The 22,144-nt window shown below is 43.8% G+C and overlaps 2 protein-coding genes across 6 annotated transcripts in view; one reads left to right on the top strand and one right to left on the bottom strand.

The window, feature by feature from the left end:
• tcf7 (transcription factor 7) overlaps nucleotides 1–5,970 on the top strand; it is a 108,531-nt gene extending 102,561 nt beyond the window's left edge. For 2 of the 3 annotated variants that reach the window (XM_042339863.1, XM_042339861.1), the window contains 2 exons: nucleotides 953–1,025; nucleotides 2,454–5,970. In XM_042339863.1, coding sequence (XP_042195797.1) covers nucleotides 953–1,005 — 53 coding nt within the window. In that variant the 3' untranslated portion in view covers nucleotides 1,006–1,025; nucleotides 2,454–5,970. Of the gene's footprint in view, nucleotides 1–952; nucleotides 1,027–2,453 lie in introns of those variants that run through there. The other variant, XM_042339862.1, reaches the window with a different exon arrangement.
• Nucleotides 5,971–9,672: 3,702 nt separating this feature from the next.
• On the bottom strand, nucleotides 9,673–20,367 carry LOC103183679 (S-phase kinase-associated protein 1). Of its 3 annotated transcripts, none has more exons than XM_042339864.1 (6): nucleotides 20,260–20,367; nucleotides 16,016–16,112; nucleotides 15,044–15,117; nucleotides 13,708–13,851; nucleotides 11,578–11,718; nucleotides 9,673–10,852 (listed from the first exon to the last, which is right to left on the bottom strand). In XM_042339864.1, the coding sequence occupies exons 2-6, from the start codon at nucleotides 16,110–16,112 to the stop codon at nucleotides 10,817–10,819; spliced, it is 492 nt and encodes a 163-aa protein (XP_042195798.1). In that variant the 5' UTR covers nucleotides 20,260–20,367; the 3' UTR covers nucleotides 9,673–10,816. The 3 variants fall into 3 exon arrangements, with proteins under 3 accessions (XP_042195798.1, XP_007899481.1, XP_007899482.1); XM_007901290.2 differs by lacking the exon at nucleotides 20,260–20,367 and adding an exon at nucleotides 19,069–19,263; XM_007901291.2 differs by lacking the exon at nucleotides 20,260–20,367 and adding an exon at nucleotides 18,108–18,164.
• Nucleotides 20,368–22,144: the final 1,777 nt, after the last annotated feature.

Raw genomic sequence — 22,144 nt, 5'->3', positions numbered from 1 at the left:
ATAACTCCCCCTTCCCCCCCCCCACCCCCACCCCCCAACTCACACACTGCCTGCTCCTGGTACGTTAAGTATTTCGCTTGCTAACAAAAACCAAACGACTTGAGCTTGTCGAATGATTAACGGTCTTGGTTGCTGTCACGCCCGCTTGCTTTTCTTTCCTTTGTTTCTCCTCTCATGCCTTTCCCTGCCCGTCCTCTTGCCTGCCACATTTTTCTCTTTCTTTTTTCTTTTGTTTCTGTTGTCGTTCTGCTTTCCGTTCAGATCCAAGCTCTCCTAAGAAATGCCGGGCACTCTTTGGCCTTGACCAACGGACAAACTGGTGTCCCCCTTGCAGGTGTGTATTGTTGGAGCAGAGCGCAACAGCCACTCTTACTGCCAGGTGTCACTCGTAGGACTCCACAGGACAATATCAACCACCTCCGCTGATACTTTTGGGGAAGCTTCACCTGGACGTTTTAAAGAGGCGGTATCTCTTTTATTTGCCCTCTTGCTGGCTGGATTCTCCCTCAGAATCACGCCTTGAACCTCCCCGCGCCACCTCAAAGAAAGCATTTTGGAGGCCAAATAGATAAATACATTTTTTTTTAAAAAAAAGAGGGAACTTGGAATTCCGTCACTGTCTTCATCTGGTGGTCTTCAATATCGGAGGTTTCCATAGGGCCGGGTCTCTCGTTCGAAAGCCGTTCTGTACAATTTGTGGGGTATTTTTTTTTAAAAAGTGCAGTCTGAAAGGGCCAGGCAAATAAAAAGTTGTTTCCAAACAAAAATATGTATTTTTTTTCCGCAAAGATACAACCTCTTTAAAACCTTCCTGAAGAGTGAAGACTCTACCTGGAGCAGACTTGCTATCTCCCTGTTTCTCTCCTGGATTGCGTACTAACTCCTTTCTTTTTTTTTTAAAAAAACAAAATATATTCCTCCATTGTTGTTTTTGTTTACTTCACGCTAACAGATGCAAACTCCACAATGAACTGCCGCCCATTATTCGAGCTTGAGCTACAATAGATGTGGTGTCCCTCCTGCAGGTACCAATATTACTCTGTCTGTCTGTAACCTGCTTGTGATTCCTCTCATTATTTTTGACTGTACTTTTCACATCTGTTACACAGAATGTGCCCTCGAAGGAGGGCGTGTTTCTTTGGACCAGTTTTTTGTCAGGAAAACAGCCAACAAGCCATTTCCCATGACATTATGCTCGGCCACGCGATTTTATGTTGTCGGGTTCTTACACGCAAACGGGAAAAAAGACTCACCACAAAGAACTTTCTGATGAAGAGATTGCTTCTTCAATGGGTTCACAGATTCTTCTCCCAGGGAAGTGTGAGGAGGATGTGGAGACAGGGGAACAAATGGTCCATTGTGAATTGATTAACAATTCTATGGTTGGCAAATAGAAGTTCAAAGAAATTATCTCATTCAATTCTGAGTAAGTCCACATTGAAATGTATTTGATCTCCACAAGTAAACCATTTTGCCCATAAAAATACCGCCACACCACTTTACAATCAATCCTGTGAAGTGCTTTGAGTGCTCCTGACATGAACGGCACGATATCAAGTGTGAGAATTATTGATTGTTATTATTACTGTGCTCCCAGTCTCTTAAATGACAATAGAAATTGTGTTGCACGTGGAAGCAAAAATGTCAGTTCATTTGTCACCCACATTCTTCGCGTTTTGGGCAATTTATGTTGAGACCAGAAAACTTTTTTTAATTTTTAAAAAAAGGGTTGCTGTGATGGGAGAGTAGGAGGGTTGGTGTTCTGTAAGGATTCTGGAATTGATGGGTTCAAATGAAGCAAAGGGTTTTCTTCATCCGAAGCTCCCTTGGGATTTTGAGACGTCCTCCTGACGTGGAAGGCACTATATAAATCGTATCTACACCTGACTTGGGTCCCAATAAATATAAATAATTTGGTCATTTGATCTGTTTGTGGGACGCTGCTGTGTGCAATTGGCTGCCACGTTTCGCCCATAAAACGTACGGTCAATTCACCTTACAGTATATTCTGTGAAGCGCTTTGAGACTTCTCAAAGACGTGATAAGACGCTGTATCAAATAAGATTATTATTATTAATGGCCAATATACCCTGAGCTCTGCAACCAACCCATGTTATACCTGATCTAGCAATGTTCAATTTTTTTTTTCATCCATCCAGTATTCAGGTCTCAACACCCTTTGATTCATTCACCAGAGGGAATGTGTTCTCTTCTCACTGCTGCTTTGCTTCACTTTGATGGGAATACAAACTCACATCAACAAAAAATATATATTTGTTTTAAATTGAATATCTGAATAACTTTCTGTGGGGCTGCTGATGATTTTTGAAACACGGTTATCACCCTGAATCAGGATGAGCAAAGGACACAGCTGTTGATACCAGAGCTCAGGTCTGAGTTGATGACACCCCGTGTTGCTTTATTCACGGGTAACTCTCTTTCGTGTTCCTCAGGAAGAAAAAGAAGTGCATTCGGTTCGTGCGAGGAGACGCCAGATGCATCAGCCCAATTTCTTCAGATGGAAGTGTGATGGACTGCCCTTCCTCTCCTTCTAATGCACTCCAGCCTCCAGCAGAAAACTCAGTCAAGCTTGCTAGCTTTGCAGACTTAGTGCATCAAGCGCAGCCAAACCCAATTCCTCTCTCTCTGCTCAGCCCCACCGCTGCACGCTAATCCAGCAGGACTTTCTATACAGTCAACAGCAGACTCTCAACAGTGTAAGACCACTTCACTGAATATCCTACACCAGCATACAATGACACAGTAAATGGACCCCCTTTGGCACTAAATCATCAGTAGCATCCAAGTGAGTGAGTAAGGAGATTCTGCGTTGCCTTTAACCAGGTCAGACCAGCGTAGTCCACAGAGCGAATGACTCTGAAATAATGTATGTAAACTTTGGCATTGCATCGAGACACACAAAGCACAACCAGATTTTTTACCCTTTCAAGGTTACACGTCATGGAACATATAGTCAGCAGTCTTCAGCACAGATTCAGTACAGAACACAGTTCCTTTCGATTGCTCCGCAGGTAATGAGTGGCTTTCCAAACCATCAAAAAACTTCAGACCTGTTTAGTTTATTTTGGTTGTCATTTAAATAACAATACCAAGCTTCGTGCTAGTTTGAAGGCTCTGTTTATGTCTTTAAACTCATTCCCACTCTGTCCCTCGGCACAATCAGAGGCCCTCTCCCTCCACCTGTAGCAATGGAGGCAGCTTTGATGTAGGGCTGATCAATGTATTCAATATTACATGTTTTACATTTCCCCTCCTCCGCTAAACAAATTTCAGGTCGTTTTTTTTTGGTAAATCATTAACTAGTGTAGTTTAGCTTATTGATTAGCTTATTGATCATACAGTCCTTAAAAGGTTTTATGTAGCAGTATTCAATTGGTACAGGGAGCATTACCTCTTCCTAGTCAGTACTTATTGGTCCATAAATAACCCTTTGACAAAAATGAACCAAGAGAGCAGCTCTTTGCAGATTAATTAGACAGTGATCATCTCCAACCACATCTCCGGAGATGCACATTCTTCCAGTGGATGATTTTGGTAGACGGGCTCCTAGTTTCAAAGCAAGAAAAAGACCTTCTTCCATTAGGGCAGCTCCAAATCGAGAGATCACTTCTATATTGTTGCAAAGCCTGGGCTAGAGATAACCCACTGCCCCTCCAGCCTCCTCAGAAATATCTCATTCGGGCACATACTTAAGCTTTTGCGTACAAGGTGATGTTTTTAAACCGCTCAAAGAATATTCATTGTACTTAAAAGGGATCCTATTGAAATCAAATGCCATCAAAGCGGGAATGGGGTTTTGTATCTGTTTGACTTTGGTTTCTAACTTTTGAATATATGTCAGTGTACACGGTGAAGATTCTATTTTTTTAATAGTTTTCGAGGCTTGGGGTAAATTCCCTCCACAAATAAGTGCCATACTTAGAACTCGGGAGAACACAGAAGGAAGTCTACAAGTGAAATTGCAGAGTAAACCAGTGCCTGTGATTCAGAATCAAAGGCATTTTATGTTAACAGTGTATTGAATAGGCTGTTACCCAGTTTCCTAATTCCAATCCTGAACACCTAACGAATACAAGTGTTTGTCAACAGCTATAGATGTTACTTTTGAATGTTCTGCTACATTCAAACCAAAAACAATCAATCCTTTTGTACAATTATATTCAGCAATTCTTAATTTAGTCCGAGCTCCCTACTCTCCAAGAGGCCAGCCAACCCAATCTGCTTTTGTGTTCGCAGGTCCACTTCTTTACACAGATATTGTTGCTTTTGATGCTTCGTCTGTGATTTTTCTTAGTTCAGAAAAGCTGTATTTTGTGGCAACTCTCTTGTGTTGTCCTCTGGAGAGTGCCTTTCGAATCTGGAAAAGCCCACAATATTTTTGCCCATTAGTTCAGGAATCTACATTAGTCAAGAGAAACAGCCACATCGAATTAACGATGTCATTCAGATGGCCAATAATGGATTCCGTCTGGGTCAGGATGGTCCGGGGTGTTGGAACATTGTGCATTCAACTCTTATGATCTGGGTTTGAATCTAATCCATAACAAGAATGGGATGAAAGGCTTCTCTTCCGACAGATGCAAGGTCTTGTGTAAAGAGGATCGCGTAGTGTCAACCCACTGGCTGTGGGTCACTCTACGAGGGTGGGTCCACGACAAGAAAACTGTCCAATTTGGTACAAATCAGCATTATATTGCAAGTCTCATTCAGCAGTCAGAAGGTTGGCTACGTTGTTGGAACAGAGTGGAAGGGAGTTTTGTTGGAAATCACATGACCAAGGAGTGTTTTGACGATGACATTTGGTGAAACCATTTTTTTTTTTTTTTTAAATGTTCTTTTTCCCTCTGAGTCAGCTGAGGTGACTTTTCACATCTCGAAGGGAAAAAATATATATATTTTTTTAAAAAAAAAATCCTGAGAATTCTTTTAAACCCAATGCTCCCATTTGAGTCCGGCAAGAGGTACCTTTTTTTAAAAAAAAAGAAGCAAATTTGTGACATTTGCTAGTTAGAAAAAAGTGAGATTGCAACGAAAAATCTCTATTAATAAACATCATGTGTGAAATGAATTGCATCAAAGGAAAAATTGTAGCAGACCCTATCAAAGACCTCAAGGTCAGGAAGGTCCATAGCGAGATTGGAGTCTTACACTTGTGTGTTTTCCACTTGTGCCAGCAATTAATTGTGGGAAGAATGAACTGACAGATATTTCCTTGTGTGGTGTAGTATGTGAAAGCTTATTTTAAATAAGGGTTGCTTTCTTACGTGTGTTACATCGGTTGACAATTCTTATAAAAAGACTGCTTTACGGGCAGTTAAACGTTAGCATTTAAACTGTCAAACAGAGAAATAAGGTCAATATTTGACCTGGATGTTACTTTTTATGAAGCCCAAAAAGATCATCTTGATTTATGTTCACTTTTTTTTTCTTTCTATTTGTATAAAAAATGTAAAACGAAACCAAAAAAAAAAAAATGCAAGACTTGATGCTTTGCTTTTCCTGTGTGTTCTTCAGTCTGTTGTAACATTTTTATGAATTGTTTTTAAGGGGAATTTTAACAGTAGAAATAGGGTTTTTTTTAGGGGGGGGGAGGCAGGGAACATTTGTAAAAGAGGCAATTAACGGTTATATTATTTGGATTTTCCAGCAAAGTATTGTTTCAGCCTCAGTGACAAAAAAAAACCCAAAAATTTCAGCCTCTTTTTTAAAAATCATGTGAGAACTTATTTGCATTTTGTACAAAACTGTTTTCAAAAATCTTGATGCCTTACCCCCATTCAACAATGTAATTACAGTCCAAGTTAAAGATAAAAGTAAAATAACAAACATAAAGCCAGCCCAGGAGTTGGGTCAACAACCAAAAGTTGTAAATAACTAGGAGGGAACAAATCCAAAACTGTACTATTTGCTGAAAGAAATTTTTAAAAAATAAATATTTTGATTCAAGTGAACGACACAGTGGTTTTCTGTGGTTTTATTTGAGCTTTTTGCTTTGTAGATTTTCTCATCTTTGATGAATTCCTCGTGATAGATGAAATTCCCTCGCCCCCCCCACCCCCACCACCCCAACCTATTATTGCCCTGTTGCAAACTACTAACGTGTCTCTGGTGTCAGTCGCTTGTAGGCTATTGATTCACTTATTTTGGAGCGCGCAAACCCATTTTCACACCTCCACCTTCTTCACCAAACAACAACTTGCTTTTACACAGTGCCCTTGACTATGACGTCTCAGACTTGAAGTGGACTTGAAGCGTGAGAGAGGGGAAGGGGAGAGACTGCACACTTTACATTGATAAGGGTTTTCACGTCAAGATGGCATCTCGAAGCACTTGACAATGGCGGCGAGGGTGGGGGGTGGGAGCCGAGGGACAGGAAAGATGACCGAAAATCTGGTTAGAGGTAATGTTTTGAGATGGGAACGAGGACGGGAAAGGAGATTGAGGGACGCTGTTCCAGAGAGAGGAGGCAGAACGTCTGAAAGCCCACCTCCCGATGGTGGGCCAGATAGGGGAGTGGGGGAAACAACAACAGCAACAAGATTCCATTTATAGAGCGCCTTTCACGTCGGGAGGACGTCCCAGGGCGCTGTACAGTTGGTCAGGACCCGAGCATTGGGGGGAAATGGTCAGGGTGAGGGGAGGGAAGGGAGGGAGGGAGCGAGGAGGGGGTAGAGAGTCGAGAGGAGAGCTGAAGGCTGAAGGTCAAAGAGAAAGGTCTTGAGACCGGCCTTGAAGGAGGAAAGGGAGGAAGCGGCGAAGGCACTGGGGGATGGAGTTCCAGAGCCTCGGGGCTGAGAGGCTGAAGGCCCGGCCACCGATGGTAGGGCGGTTGGGGCGGGGGACGTGGAGCAGACAGGAGCCGGAGGAACGGAGGGTACGGGCAGGTAGGTAGGGGGATAGTAGATCAGAGAGGTAGGAGGGAGTTTTTGGTTTGAATGGCCTTGTAAGTGAGGATGAGGATCTTGAATTTGATCCTCTGGGGGATGGGGAGCCAGTGGAGGCGAGCGAGGGTGGGAGTGATGTGGTCGCGGTGTCTGGTGCGGGACAGTACACGAGCTGCAGAGTTCTGAATGACCTGCAGTGTGGAGGGAGGCGCCGGGAAGGCCGGCGAGGAGAGAGTTCCCATAGTCCAGCCTTGAGGGAAAGGTATGAATTCACTCTCTTTGGTTCAAAATGGCGACCATCCTTTCATCTGAACCTAGACTAAGACCCGTCATTTTTCTGTGATCTTTTTGCCACAAAATCTCAGTTGTTTCTCCACCAGATGGCAGCACTCGGAGAAGAAAAATAAAAGAAATCTTGGTGCAAGTGCAATACCATGCAAAAGCCTCCTGATAATCTACATCTGCAAAACAATTACCAGAACAACAACTTGGATTTCTATAGCGCCCTTCACGCCGGACGGACAGCGTTTCAGAGAAAAAGGGGAGCAATTGTTAAAATGTCCCAATTACGTGGAGTCCTGTAGCTCAGTGGTTAGAGCACTCGCTTTGCAAGTGAGAGACCTGAGTTCAATTCCAGGCAGAGGGCGAAACCTTGGGCAAGTTTCCTTACTCCACACAGAGCCTAATAATAATCCCTCCAAAAACCAAAAAACAATAATTAAATTGGTCATTTTCAATCTACGACTGTTTGTGGGACATTGCTGTGCGCAATTGGCTGCCGCATTCGCCCACAAATATACAGTCAATTCACTTTACAGTGTGTTCTGTGAAGCGCTTTGGGACGTCCTCCCGACGTGAAAAGCGCTATATCAAATGCAAGGATTATTATTATTATTATTATTACTTCAAAACCTTTATATTATCTCAAGAGAACTGCGAGGTTCCTAGAATTCATACGGCGCCTTATCACAATCATCGAGACGTCTCAAAGCGTTTCGTTTCACAGAATATGCTGTAAAGTGAACTGACCGTATATTTTGTGGGCGAAACGCGGCAGCCGATTGCGCACAGCAGCGTCCCCACAAACAGTCGTGGATTGAATGACCAATTTATTATTTTTTTGAAGGAATTATTAGCCCCGGAAAAGCCATCTGCCAATCGACTAATAACCGGGTTCCTAATTACTGCAAGGTAAGCAGGCATGTGGAGTAAGGAAATTTGCCTAAGGTTTCTCCCTGCCCGGGATTCGAACCCAGGTCCTCTCGTCTGCGAGGTGAGCGTTGTAACCACTGAGCTACAGGACTTCGCGATTCCCTGCCTATGATATGCCCCACATCCACTGTGTGTGGCCGGTCTGCTCAGTCTCATGGGCGGTTTTGAGATACTTTGCTGCACGTTACTGTGATCCAGCAACTGAGTGTTTCGATGCAATGTGTAATTCTTCCTGCTGAGATCCTTGGTGCGTCACAGTAAGAAATGACAAAGTATTTGAAAACCACCCGTGAGACTGAGCAGACCTCACACAGTGAGCGAGTGCTCTGAACAAAGCCACAACCCGCAGCTTCCAACAACATTCAAACAGAGACAAAGGTCAAAACAATTAGCAGCACATGATGCTTAATTTCCACATTTTCTAAACTCCTCCAACACGATTTCAATCACGCCTCGTGCTTTGTGTTCATTTCCTCAGAGACACGATTGCCCCCATGTGGTCGGTGGAAGTCAAGAAACATTAGTCGGTATTAAATACAACACAACGGTGTCCAGTCCCACCACCTCCCGTCCTTTAGTAATAATTGTCGTAACAGAGAAGCAGCAATCTGCAACGTACACAAAATGCCCACCATCGACGGTCGGGCCTTCGTCCTCTGCCCCCACCCTTTGGAACACCATCCCACATTCCCTCTGTTTTGCTCCCTCCCTTGCCTCCCTTCAAGGCACGTCTCGAGACCTTCCTCTTCGACTGCACCTTTGGCCACCCTCCCTGATCCGAACCATGCCCTACTCGGGTCCAAATCCCTGAGTTTCCAGCGCCTTGGGACGTCCTCCTGACGTGAAAGGCTCTGTACAAATGTAGTTTTGTATTGTATTGAGAGAGGCAGTAATTCCAGGGATATATTAAATTATCCTCACAATAGGAACCCCTCACCATGTGAGCAGCTGCTTATTCTGCACTCAGCCTCTACACAGCTGAGATCAGGAACTCAGCGGAATGGGATTCAACACATGACCTACTATTATACAATTCCACTGTGCTGTGGACCATCCCCACTGCCTGTATTCCCTGACCAGACCTCCTTCTTCCACTCGACCACCTCCAACTAAACCTTAGCAGCCGAAACACTCGCCCATGTAGTCGCGCGCCTCAACTATTCAAATGTCCTCCTGGCCGGTCTCCCCAGCTCCACCGTCCGCGAAATCCAGTTGCTCCAAAATGCTATCTACTTCCACACCAGTTCTTCCAGTCAATCAGGACTACGAACAGTACCAAGAGATGGCTTGCACTTAAGCTGCCATTAACGCTTTAGGTTGACGAGGAGAACACTGAAGAGCAGGACAGAATCACTCACTCAATTTGATTTACCAGCTTCTCACAGATGTGTGCGTTCATGTGAAGGGGAGGAAGGGAAACAGGCACCTGCCTCATCTCACCAGTGCCTTCTACTTTATCAGATTCCTGGAATATTTTACATTAATGGCTCAACATTTCAAGACACCTCGATAGTAGGTAGATTCTCCAATAAGAAGGCAGTGGTACCTTGCAATATTTTATGGATCTGCAGTTTTATTCATGTTTATTTTACACTAAAGTACAAAGTTGTCATATCTAAATTACTAAAACAGCAACATGTGAAAGTCTTAGCACTTATTCAGTTAGTTCTATTGACCTTTATCATAGTGCATCTGTAAATGATGAAAACAAGGTTCCTTTGAACAGACACACACCATCTCCATTATGAACAGAGTTGGAGCTTTCAGTAGTATCGTGGGCCAATTGAAGAAAACACAACCATACGTGTAAATGTTGGATTCAATCTTTCTAATTATAGATCTACATAGGCAACAGATAGTGGGGCAGTCAAGTGATTGGAAAGAAATGAAAGCATACCTCAAATCAGTGCAAACATCGGATTTTTATAAAGTTCAGAAACCACAAAGTAAATATCACACAAATAAGTGGAATCACAATGATTCTTCACCATCAAGGCACGGACAGCAGCAGGCTTGGCTAGGATGTATTGTATGGGAAATTTTAAATTAGGTTCCGGGTTTTAACCCCTACAGGAGGGATAAATATTAACAGTACCGGACCCTATAATCCATATTTTCACAAACACCAGGGTACAAAGCTCTGTTGAAGCAAACAGATTAAATATCACTCTGCCAGCACAAGCTGTACGCATACTGAAAACCTCTAGCAATGAAGTGATTTCCGAGAACAGTAAAGAACTGAATGTTAATTTCAATTATTTAAGCAGATTGACTTTGCTGCCGTGTTATTTAATTATACTGTGGAAGAACAAGACTCCTTCCTCACTGTAAATCCTGTCTTCAATGCTTTCTAAACAGAGACTACAGATTGCATGAAAATCAGACATGCCCCCAGCATTCAAGGAGGATTTTTGTCTAGCCCACACTACTTAGAATTTAAAAAAGCTTATGTTTTATAATCTTCTTGAAGCCAGTAGCCTGTAAAGTGGTGTGCGGAGAAAGACTGTATCTCGCTTCCAATCCTATACAGTGATCGCGGGAGAAAGACTAGAACACAGTGCTGTGAATAAGCAAGGAATCATGCAATTCAAAATGCTAAGTTTTTTCCTTTGCATGTATCAAATATTAAACATTTACAAAATAGTGCAGTGCTGCCAGCCTTTGGAAGTGTGTGTTAATTCACAACGTGCCTAGATTCTTCACTTCTCTTCACACCACTGGTTTTCTTTGCGCACCTGAAAAGGAGGACAATGTAGTGAAACAAAAATGGCTCAGAAAGAAATGGCATTTGTCCACACGTTACTGATCTTTCAAGATCTTTACAAGTTGCTCCCTCCCCACGTTCAAGTTCCGCCCAAAGACCTTCCTTTTTGATCAAGTTTACAGTCACCTCTCCGCGCTCTCTCCCCCTAGCTCGGGGTCAGACTCCGCCACTGTCAAGCACGCCGGGACGCTAGCCCCACATGAAGGGCGCTATATAAATTCAAGTTGTTGTGGTTCCCCGTGCCTGGATATCCTGCTGAACCCCTTCAACTGCTCCCATCAGCAGACAAGGAAATGACTAACGATTACTTTAAAATTATCTTCATGGCGATGAAATGAAGAGTCGCATTCTCCTTCTCCCCCGCGTTAAAATAAAACCCATTCATACACTACCATGCAGTTTACTTCAAATAACCTCTGTACCTGTTAGCAAAATCCCACTGAATTATAACCATACTCATTTTGTGCATCTGCAGATCATTTTTTGGTTCACCAAGACACAGTATTTGAATGCCTTTATATTCAAATCTGCCTGGAGTAACATAGCACTTTTCCTGCTAATCAATGTTTTGAGGTTGGTCCTTTAATCTGGGATGACAAATCCATCTGCAGCTCATTTCCACATCAGACAATACGAATCTCACTCAACGCATTCACAGTATGCTATCCACAGCCGTGCATCACAAAGTGCTATTACCTGTGCCTCCTCTTCCTCGGTGAAATCATTTTTGATGTTAAATGTCTTACGAATCTCTTCCGGGGTTTTGCCTTTGATCATATTTGCCACGGTTTTGCAGGTCACGTCAAGCAGACCTTTGATATCCAAATAATTTGCAGCCTAGATCAGTGTACGGAAAAATTCAGGTCTCAAATTATACAGGGCTCTCCTTCCCCAAAGTCTAGAAACCAAACCAGATTAAATCCTACGACACAAAAACTATTCTACTGTACTAAACTGGAACAGAAACACAACATTTTTGCTCTCTTCCCCAATAGCATATTATGCGACAGTTCAGTAGAGAAGGTGAGAATAAATGGAGAAAGTGAATCCATATTGCCCACTGCATTCCCGACAAATACATACTTAAATCCCCTGCAGTCCGGATGTTTCTAGATATGCACACTGTATTAATAACCAAACATGGAGTCACTGAGCTAAAATGAATGAAGGGACAGACTGTGTTATCTCACTGACTGTCATTTAGATAGGTACAGAATTTAAGCTCATCAAAGCTATCTTTCAGCACCTTGGGACATCCTCCCAACGTGAAAGGCGCTTTACAATGTACTTTGTTATTGTTGACCTTCCATCTCTAGGATCGAAGTTGCTATTCAGCGAGTTTATTATTGTGACATAGTTGTAGCATACTTTACGCTACACAAAGTACATCTGACCAGGGGAGTGTCTAATTTTGGTCACTGAGTGCTAAAGATAAGTGCAATCTCCATCAGCATTTGTCACTATAAAGCCTAGGAACATTTAAACCAGCTGAAGCATGATGATGATTCTTTGCATTAACAAATTTAGCTTAATCCCAGTCAGAAAACATGCGCTTTATCCGATTCCAATTATTGCTTTGGAATTTAGGCTAATCCTTTTGATTCAGAAATGGAAGGTTAATCTTCCTCCTTTTAATTCCTCCAGCACAATATCAGTGTTTGATCTAAAAAAGGTTTGTGGGCCTTTTAACTTTCCATTTTACGTTTGTGTTAAAAGGCCCCACTTCTAATTGTTCAAAATACTTAAAATAATTCTTAGGATTTTCAACACAGAGAAAGAGACTGGGGATTTAGAGAGACAGAGAGAAAGAGAGAGAGTGAGAGACTGTCACTACAGATTTTTGTACTAAAGCATTGCTTTCTTAAAGCACACTGAGTGCCATTAGCCCTACATTTGCTTGATGTGGTTTAGTTAGTTTATGAGGTCAATGTAGAGTTCTCTTTTCTTTGCAAATCATATTTAATGCCAAGTGGATTTGACAAGTTGTATTTACGAATCCAAAAATATAAGGGCACGATACAATCTTTGGTTTTATATTTTCTATACCCCATTTATAAAACCTGGGATCCCATTAGCTTTCCTCACAGCTTAGTCCTCCTGCCTTCTCACCGTTAAAACATTTATGTACGTTAATGCTTGGGCTTCTCTGCCGTTCTATTCCTGTTAAGTTGCCATTTAATGTATACTTGCATCCCTTTATTGTTCCTCTCAAAACATAGGACTTTACGTCTTGCCCCGCTAAATTTCTGAGTCGGTGCACAACCTTGATGTTTTGTTTCGAACCTCAGCTCCTTTTCCTTCCATACATCCGATCCCTGATCATGACCTTCAGCATTGCACGTTTCTGCCTCCTTCCCCGTCTCACACCTTTATGAACGCTTTTGCTAATTCCTTGCCCTCCAATCTCTTCCCGTGCCAGTCTCCCCAATTCTACCACTATCCAGCTCATTCCAAATTCTAATGCAATTCAAATGTGAATATACAGCCGCTATTCTCCAAGCAGAGAGTTCCTGATGCCATCCATGCAGCTATGGAGAGAGGATAATGAATTAACGAATCAGGTCAGTGACCTTTCGTCAGGCAGTTCTGACCTGAAACATTAACTCATTTTCCTCTCTCCATGGATGCTACCTGACCTGCTGCATGTTCCCAGCGACTTCTGGGTTTATACCAGATTTGCAGCATCTGCAGTGCTTTGCCTTTCACTTTACAGTATATTCTTCGAAGGGCTTTGAGACGTCTCAAAGACGTGAAAGGCGCTGTATCAAGTGCAAGGATTATTATTAGTAGTAGTAGTAGTAGTAGTTTTGCTAGAAGCTTACTCACCAGAATTAGTTCAAAGAGTGTCCCTTGATCAACTTTGAGGAACTCTTGATCCCACACCGGTATATCATCCGTTCTCTTTTCCTTGTTCTCATCATCCTCGGGAGCAGGAGGATCATCTTTGTGATGAGTGCACCACTGTATCACCTAGTAACAATAGCCGACGTGAGATACACGTACAATACTTCCACTTTTACAAGAAAATAACCATGTTATTAAGATTGCTTCAAACTCAAACTGAAGTCTGAACAACATTATCCAATCTTCCATTCAACAATTACAGGGCTCGAGAATAGTTTAATTTGCAGTTTGCTCATTTTTTTTCCTTCCCTTTACTTTTTTTTACCTCAAATTCGCAAGAATTTTGTGGTCACAGAGTTGAGGGATGTTTGTGCTGAGAAATGCAACAGCTTAACTATTCCAGGTACCATCTTCAAGCATCACTCACTCCCAGTTAAATGTAACACAGACAACTGCAGACTGAAGCTCCCTCTTCTCCACTCCATTATGTGCCTTTCACCCACAAAATATACAGTCAATTCACTTGACAGTATATTCTGTGAAGCGCTTTAAGACGTCTCGAAGACATCATAAGGTGCAATATGAAACGCAAGCATTGTTATTAGCCTGAAACTCAGACCGTTCTCTACTGAACTGGTGTGACATTTTCCATTTCCCACACAAATAGATTTTATCATCTATAAAGGCTACTAATTTCACACAGTTTAAAAGGCAGTTTTATCCCTTGAGTACATTCTCACTACAAACTTCATGGAACACATTTTATACAGGACCCTAATGGATTAGACAAAGAGTTTCGTCAGTTTAGGTCGGATTCAAACCCAGGCTCCGGGTGTGAAAGTTAGCATCTGGTCTAATGGGCATCCAGGTCCCCAAGATTTGCTCAATTAATTAGAGGTGGTTGAAGAGATAGGTTTTAAGGTAGAATCTGAAGATAGACTGAGAGAGGGCAAGACAGAAGGAGGGGTAGAGGGGGACAGTTCCATGCGTAGTTGCTGAAGGGTCAGGGTGGGGCGGAGGATGTGCAGACCAGCTATTCTTTCCTCGATTCTTTAAACTTCCTTTTAAAAATATGCCTGTAAACTCCTCAAATGCATATTCATTTCATATGCAACAACTCTTCACACTAAATAAACCAAGGAGCCAATATTGCAATTTATTAAAAAAAAACTGAAAATTAGAGGAAAACTAGATTTCAGAGTTTTTTTTCCAATTTTCTTTCATTGAATCCTGAAGGTATGTTTTGTTCTTGCAACAGGTCATTCTCATCTGACTCACCAAATGACTCTTTGGAAAAAATATAGTTTGGGTTGCTTACCTTTTTAAGTATAGCAGCATTGACATTCGGAAGTGGAACAGGATCATCATCGCCTTCATCATCCATCCCTAAATCTATTTATCATTTTAAAAAAAGGAAACATCTGCACATTATCCTACAGTCGGTTAATAATTAACAATTCAAGATGAAAGAACAAAACATAGAAATTTTCTACACAGAAAATTGGCACATTGGGTCTATGCCAAATACTACTGTTTTTTTCTTAAATTCCCTTTTTCTAAGTCCCACTTCCCAGGTCTCGCTGCAAATCTCTGCTGTTCGCCAATTGGCTGCCGGGTTTCACCCACAAAATATGCAGCTAATTTTCAGAATCCTGGGCCTGGCAATCTGAGAAACATCTAACAAACCCCAATCGCTGCATTTCAGCCATTCTTCTACCCAAACTACTTTACCTTTAATACCATGATGTTTCACGTTTGATATCAATCTCTTATGCCAATAGCAAGAGGAAAACAGTCTGGATCGATTATTTGTTGCAGGGGGCATAGCAAACAACAACAACTTGCATTTATATAGCGTTCATCATGCAGAAGCGCTATGTAAATGCAAGTTGTGTTTTGCTCTGCCCCTGCAAGTTATATAATAGTATAAAAAAAATTATATTTCCTGAAATCATGAGCATCTTCCTTCTCACCAGGGTGCCAATTAGGCACTGCAAACTCCTCAAATGCATATTCATTTCATATGCAGCAACTCATCACACTAAATAAACCAAGGAGCCAATATTTCAATTTATTAAAAAAAAACTGAAAAATAATCCAGTTTACACCAAGTAAATTGAAGGAAAACTAGATTTCACAGATTTTTTCCAATTTTCTTTCGTTGAATCCTGAAGGTATTTTTAAAAAATATATATTTCTCTGAAAAGGCTTCATAGCTGCCCTTTCAAAAAAGATATTTCTTAAATTCGATATTATTATTATTATTATTACCCAATGGTGCATTACTGACCTTCCAACATAGTCTTGATTGTCACAGACTGTTTCGCTATCTCCACGTCGACTTCAAATATTTCTCCATCGGAGCTCTGTAGTTTAATTGAAGGCATCTGGAAATTTAATGCATCCAAAATCTTTAGTTACTTCACAGAGAAACATATAGCTGCATTGTATGCTCAGTTTCAACAATTCCCTTCTTCCCCCTTCCCCAAAACACACAAAGCCTCATTTCACCTATAGTCAATTCGCTTCATCGTACGTTCTGTGAAACGCTTTGAGACGCGTCGAAGACATGATAAGGCACTGTATCAAATGTAAGGTTTATTATTATCCTCTCTACCTGGAGTACTTAGCATTTGAGGAGCAAATACATGGATACAATTATGCTAAGTGCTTTCCACAAGATCTTTTGACACTTCACCATTCCCACCTCTTTTTCTGGGGAAAGTATCTTTGTAAATTATATCTACCACTAATAGTTTCACAAAGTAACATAATTAATGTATAAAATATACTCCCTTTTCTTTGTGAAAATGTTAAAAGATATTGTTATAAATCAAAGTAATGGGTCAAGGACAATTAAAATCTATGTTCCAATCCTCTGGATGAGACATTAACTAAGGCAATATCCACCTGTTCAGTTGGACGTTAAAGATTCCATGGCACTATGTGAATTTGGCCAATAATCCTACAGATAAAATGAGTTACTCACTTCACAGCCATTTGTGGAACGTTGCTGTGTGCAAATCGGATGCTGCATTCACCTTGAAATACAGTCACTACACTTTACAGTGATCCTGCGAAGCACTTTGAAAAGTTCTGACGACAGGGTGCTATATCAAGTGCAAGGATTATTATTATTATAATACAGTGATGGTCACCCACATGTTCTATTTTGGTATAGGAGATCCTCCATACTGGAAAAACAGACTACTGCTGTTCCATAAATGATTCTATTCTGCTGAGAAACAGGGCTCCTATTGATCAGTATGAAGAACCTCTACTGCGTGATCCACAGTCCAACCGGCACAGGATTTCATTTCACAGTGAGGAAGAAATCAAACTGCTCCTCCCTATAGTTTCTGCAGCTCGGATTAGCTGAAAGGAAAGGAGATGAGCGATGTTGAATACGATCCACAAATCACATAACTGGACTGACCGAACAATTCACAAGCGACTACCACACTGTACTTTCTTTCTGGCACCGCAGAAAAAGTTAAGCACAAACTTTAAATTATGCACCAAATTGCTACCCAGACTAGAATAGTTACAACAAAGTAAGTCACTCTGAAATGGTGTCCCCGCCTATAGTGCCCATTTATTCTCAGTTGTGAGCCGATGGCTCCAAAATATGAAAGGTGATTTCTAATATTATATACATCCAAAGTACGTACACTGAAGAAAAAGCACGTACAGAAAAATAAGAGATCAGAGCCAGCAATGGGAAGGAGATGAAAAGGAAAGGAATATTATAGTAGAGTTCAACACAAATGAGCGCATGACAAAATTCTTTACTAAACTGTCTCGATCACAGTTCTGATTATATTGTGAATCGTATCAGTCTCTGCATGTTTTGAATCTAAAGATGAAAAGCAACCAGGCCGTTGGAGGACATTCAGGCCAGTGTTGGGACTAGTCAGATGTTTTACCACAAACCCATGAGGATATCCTTGGGGACTGGTTGGAGCCATTGCAGAATTGGAGTCTGGCTATAGCAGAGATCCATCTGTATGGAGGATGGAAGAGCTGGCAGGTGGTGTGGGACAGATTGAAGGCCTTAACGACCCAATAATAATAATAATCCTTGCATTTGATATAGCGCCTTATCACATCTTCTAGACTCTCAAAGCACTTCACAGAATACACTGTAAAAGTGAATTGACTGTATATTTTGTGGGCCAAACGCGGCAGCCAATTGTGCACCGCAGTGTCCCACAAACAGTCATGGATTGAGTGATCACATTATTACTGTCATCCCAATCCGTTAGGAGGAGGTAAACTCTGCACTGCGGCACTTCTAAAGGTAAGGCAGCAAGTCGGACGGGCATTAATGCAGAGTTCCTAAAAGTTGCTCTGAGGGGGATGGAGAACAGTGAGGATCTTACAGATCGAAGCCAGGAACTGCCAACTCATCTTGGAGCTGCCCTCTTAAGAGCTGGTCAACAAGACTCTCTCTCTTTCTCTCTGACGCACGCACACACTCCTTCCGTGTTCCAAAGTGCAATTGCGGTTTCCGTCACAATTCTGCGATTACACCACAGACATTGCTGACAGAATCAATCTGCTTGAACATTGCGCAACATTAACCTTTGACGGTAATGTTGATACCTCGTGTATATCTTAGGGCTGTTTTTTGTGCCTTTATCCGCCTTAGTTACGTTATTCACCTTCACTTTCCGGGGTTAAAGATATCAAAGATATTCAGTTAACCTCATCCACAAACTACTTCATTTGCCCAAATCCTAAGTGTGAGTTCAACACCAAGATCCTGTTTTCAGATCCCTTATTCTTCGTACTGGTTCCATATTTGATACAGCGCCTTTCACCTTAGGAAGAAGTCTCAAAGCCCGTCGCAAAATGTATTGCAAAACGTAGTGACTGTATTTTGCAGGTGAACGCAATGCGAATTGGCGCACAATAATGTCCCACAAACAGCCGCGAAGTGAATGAGCTAATTTTATCTGAGGGATGGCTGGCCGGGACATTCTTCTGGAACAGTGCCACGGGATCTTTACCCTCCGCCTAGAATTGTCGAAACCGCAGGGAAATAGTTTGTTGACTCATCCAAAGGACACAACCTCCTAAGACATTGTGTTGGGACAAGTGCCGGCCTCGATCGTGAATGCCGAGTCCCAACGGGGGCCTTGAGCCACACCCTCTGACTCAAGACGACTGTTACCCACTGAGGCAGCTCACACCACAAGGCTTATTCCGCACAAGCGGAGTTGCGGACCTCGTAATTTCAGAGGACGAATGAGCTCAGGCATTTTGCACTCCGGCAACGTGGCAGAGAACTAACGCGGCGCCATTCATATTTATATTTATATTTCCGTTGGCTTATAGTACCTTTCCCGTCAGGACGACGTCTCAAAGCCCTTGTTCCTTAATTATGACACCACGACACACGCATCAGGGAATCATGTCAAAGTGGACGGCCAGAAAGCCAAACAACACTGGGAATTTATCCTCTTCGTTTCTTATTTGATACTTTCCACCTCTTTCTGTGCCCCCCCCCTTCCCCTTCACCCCCACCACCATCACCCCACCCCCCCCCCCACCCACCACCACCATCACCCCCCCCCCCCCCCCACCATCACCATCACCCCCCACATTGTTACTGTATGAAAAATATGTTTTAGAGCCTTGGCCTCCCATAAACAACCAGCTCTCCCCCAACTCAACCCCCCCCCCCACTCTCCCCCTCCCCCCAAACTCTCCCCCACCCCCTCCCCCCCCAAACTCTCCCCCCCCCCAAACTCTCCCCCCCCCAAACTCTCCCCCCCCAACGCTCCCCCCCCCAAACTCTCCCCCCCCCCATCTCTCCCCCCCCCCAAACTCTCCCCCCCCCCAACTCTCCCCCATCCCCAAACGCTCCCCCTTCCCCAAACTCTCCCCCACCCCCAACTCTCGCCCCCCCAAACTCCCCCCCCCAAACTCTCCCCCTCCCCATACTCTCCCCCTCCCCCAAACTCTCCCCCTCCCCCAAACTCTCCCCCTCCCCCAAACTCTCCCCTCCCCCAACTCTCCCCCCCCCCCCCCCCCCAAACTCCCCTCCCCAAATCCCCCTCCCCATACTCTCCCTCCCCACAAACTCTCCCCTCCCCCAAACTCTCCCCCCCCCTCCCCCCCAACTCTCCCCCCTCCCAAACTCTCCCCCTCCCCAAACTCTCCCCTCCCCCAAACTCTCCCCTCCCCCCAAACTCTCCCCTCCCCTCCCCCCCAAACTCTCCCCTCCCCCAAACTCTCCCCTCCCCCACAAACTCTCCCTCCCCACAAACTCTCCCCTCCCCCACAAACTCTCCCCTCCCCCAAACTCCCCCTCCCCAAACTCTCCCCTCCCCACAAACTCTCCCCTCCCCCAAACTCTCCCCCTTTCCCCATACTCCCCCTCCCCCCCAGCACACACTCTAACCCCCCCCCCCACCCCCCCACCCTTCACTCTCCCCTCGGGGGCCCAGTGCCAGCGTCAAGAAGCGTCAACAGACGCCCCCCGAGGCCGCCCGCGGTCACCCAGGAGGGAGCCTCGGTCTCTCTTGCCTTGCGCCGCCGCCGGGGGTCAGCTGTGAGCGGCGCCGGAGCTGCTGCGGTGAGAGGCTGTAGCTGCCCAGTGGCCGCCAGGCGAGGACCCCCCCCCCCCCAACCCCACGCTGTAGCTGTCCACGGCGCGCCAGGCGAGGACCCCGGGCCAGGACCCGGGGCTGCCCGCACCGCGCCGGAGCCTAAAAAATTCATCAACAACAACAACAACAACAACTTCGGTTTCCCTTTCATTGACATTTATGTTTTTAATTCCTCTTTCGCAAACCGTATGTCTGATTTTATTGATTTTTTATTTTTTCTTTGGTGGTGGGATTCGCAACGTCGTTCATTCTCATCCCCGAAGCCACATCTCAGCTATTCGAAGGGGGGCATCGCTTTCTTGAAGCGGAAGGAAAGGGCTCTATATCTATATATCTATATATCTATACTGTAGCCGCAATTACAATATGCAATCATAATAATAATAATTAGAACAATCACCCTCGCCTTTGATGCAGAGCCTCGTCGCGTCTGCGAGGCGTCTCCACTACGCTGCGAAGTGTAGCGACTGTGTATTTTGTGGGCGAAACGCTTGTTCGGCCTAAGATGTAGAGTTGGTGGGGGATGAGAGTGTGGAGGGTAGAGTTGGGGGGTAGAGTGTGGAGGGTAGAGTTGGGGGGATAGAGTATGGAGGGTGGAGTATAGAATAGAGTTGGGGGTAGAGTTGGGTAGAGTATGGAGGGTAGAGTTGGGTAGAGTATGGAGGGTTGAGTTGGGGGGTAGAGTATGGAGGGTAGAGTTGGGGAGTAGAGTATGGAGAGTAGAGTTGGGGGGGTAGAGTATGGAGAGTAGAGTTGGGGGGTAGAGTATGGAGGGTAGAGTTGGGGGGTAGAGTTGGGGGGATAGAGTATGGAGGGTAGAGTATAGAATAGAGTTGGGGGTAGAGTTGGGTAGAGTATGGAGGGTAGAGTTGGGTAGAGTATGGAGGGTAGAGTTGGGTAGAGTATGGAGGGTAGAGTTGGGGGGTAGAGTATGGAGAGTAGAGTTGGGGGGGTAGAGTATGGAGAGTAGAGTTGGGGGGTAGAGTATGGAGGGTAGAGTTGGGAGGTAGAGTTGGGGGGTAGAGTTGGGGGGATAGAGTATGGAGGGTAGAGTATAGAATAGAGTTGGGGGTAGAGTTGGGGGATAGAGTTGGGTAGAGTATGGAGGGTAGAGTTGGGTAGAGTATGGAGGGTAGAGTTGGGGGTAGAGTATGGAGGGTAGAGTTGGGGGGGTAGAGTATGGAGAGTAGAGTTGGGGGGGTAGAGTATGGAGAGTAGAGTTGGGGGGTAGAGTATGGAGGGTACAGTTGGGGGTAGAGTTGAGGGAGGGGGAGGTTTGACTTTGGGATACTTGGCGCGCACACACACATAGGAAATCAAGGACTAACTATTCTGAAATCTTGCATCTGGCTCCTACATTTGTACCATCTGGCTGGTACACATAAAATTATATTTCTAAGATAATTATACCTATTTACATGTCAATAATATCCTTGTTCATACTGCTGTATATAATTGCACGGCTGAATGATTGGTTTAAACCCCCCCCCCCCAAAGTACAGTACATTTTCCTTCCACTTAAAAGGAAGCCCGCCTTTGATGATCAGGACCCTGAGCACCATCAGTTTAGTGATTCAGTCAGCGAGGTAAGTATTCCTCACTGAAAAGGGCAAAATACTGAAAAGTATTCCTCACTGAAAAGGGCAAAATAACTGCAGATGCTGGAAATTTGGAATAAAAACAGAAATTGCTGGGAACACTGAGCAAGTGAGGCGGAGAGGAAAGTGAGTTAATTTTTCAGATCGATGAACCTTTCGTCACAACTGGGGGAAGTTGGAAGGGGGCAGTTTATAACGACAAAC

Source organism: Callorhinchus milii, unplaced genomic scaffold (assembly GCF_018977255.1).
Source record: "Callorhinchus milii isolate IMCB2004 unplaced genomic scaffold, IMCB_Cmil_1.0 Scaffold13, whole genome shotgun sequence".
Classification (NCBI taxonomy): Eukaryota; Metazoa; Chordata; class Chondrichthyes; order Chimaeriformes; family Callorhinchidae; genus Callorhinchus; species Callorhinchus milii.
Note: the sequence above shows the minus strand (reverse complement) of the source record. Positions and strands in the feature narration are given on the sequence as shown.

Excerpts from the sequence above, each read along its gene's own strand:
- LOC103183679 (XM_042339864.1), bottom strand. The coding sequence starts at position 16,112 with ATGCCTTCAATTAAACTACAGAGCTCCGATGGAGAAATATTTGAAGTC. Across the intron at positions 13,852-15,043 it reads ATGCTGCTATACTTAAAAAG|GTGATACAGTGGTGCACTCA; the intron begins GTAAGCAACCCA and ends TATTGTTACTAG. Across the intron at positions 11,719-13,707 it reads CACTCTTTGAACTAATTCTG|GCTGCAAATTATTTGGATAT; the intron begins GTGAGTAAGCTT and ends ACACTGATCTAG.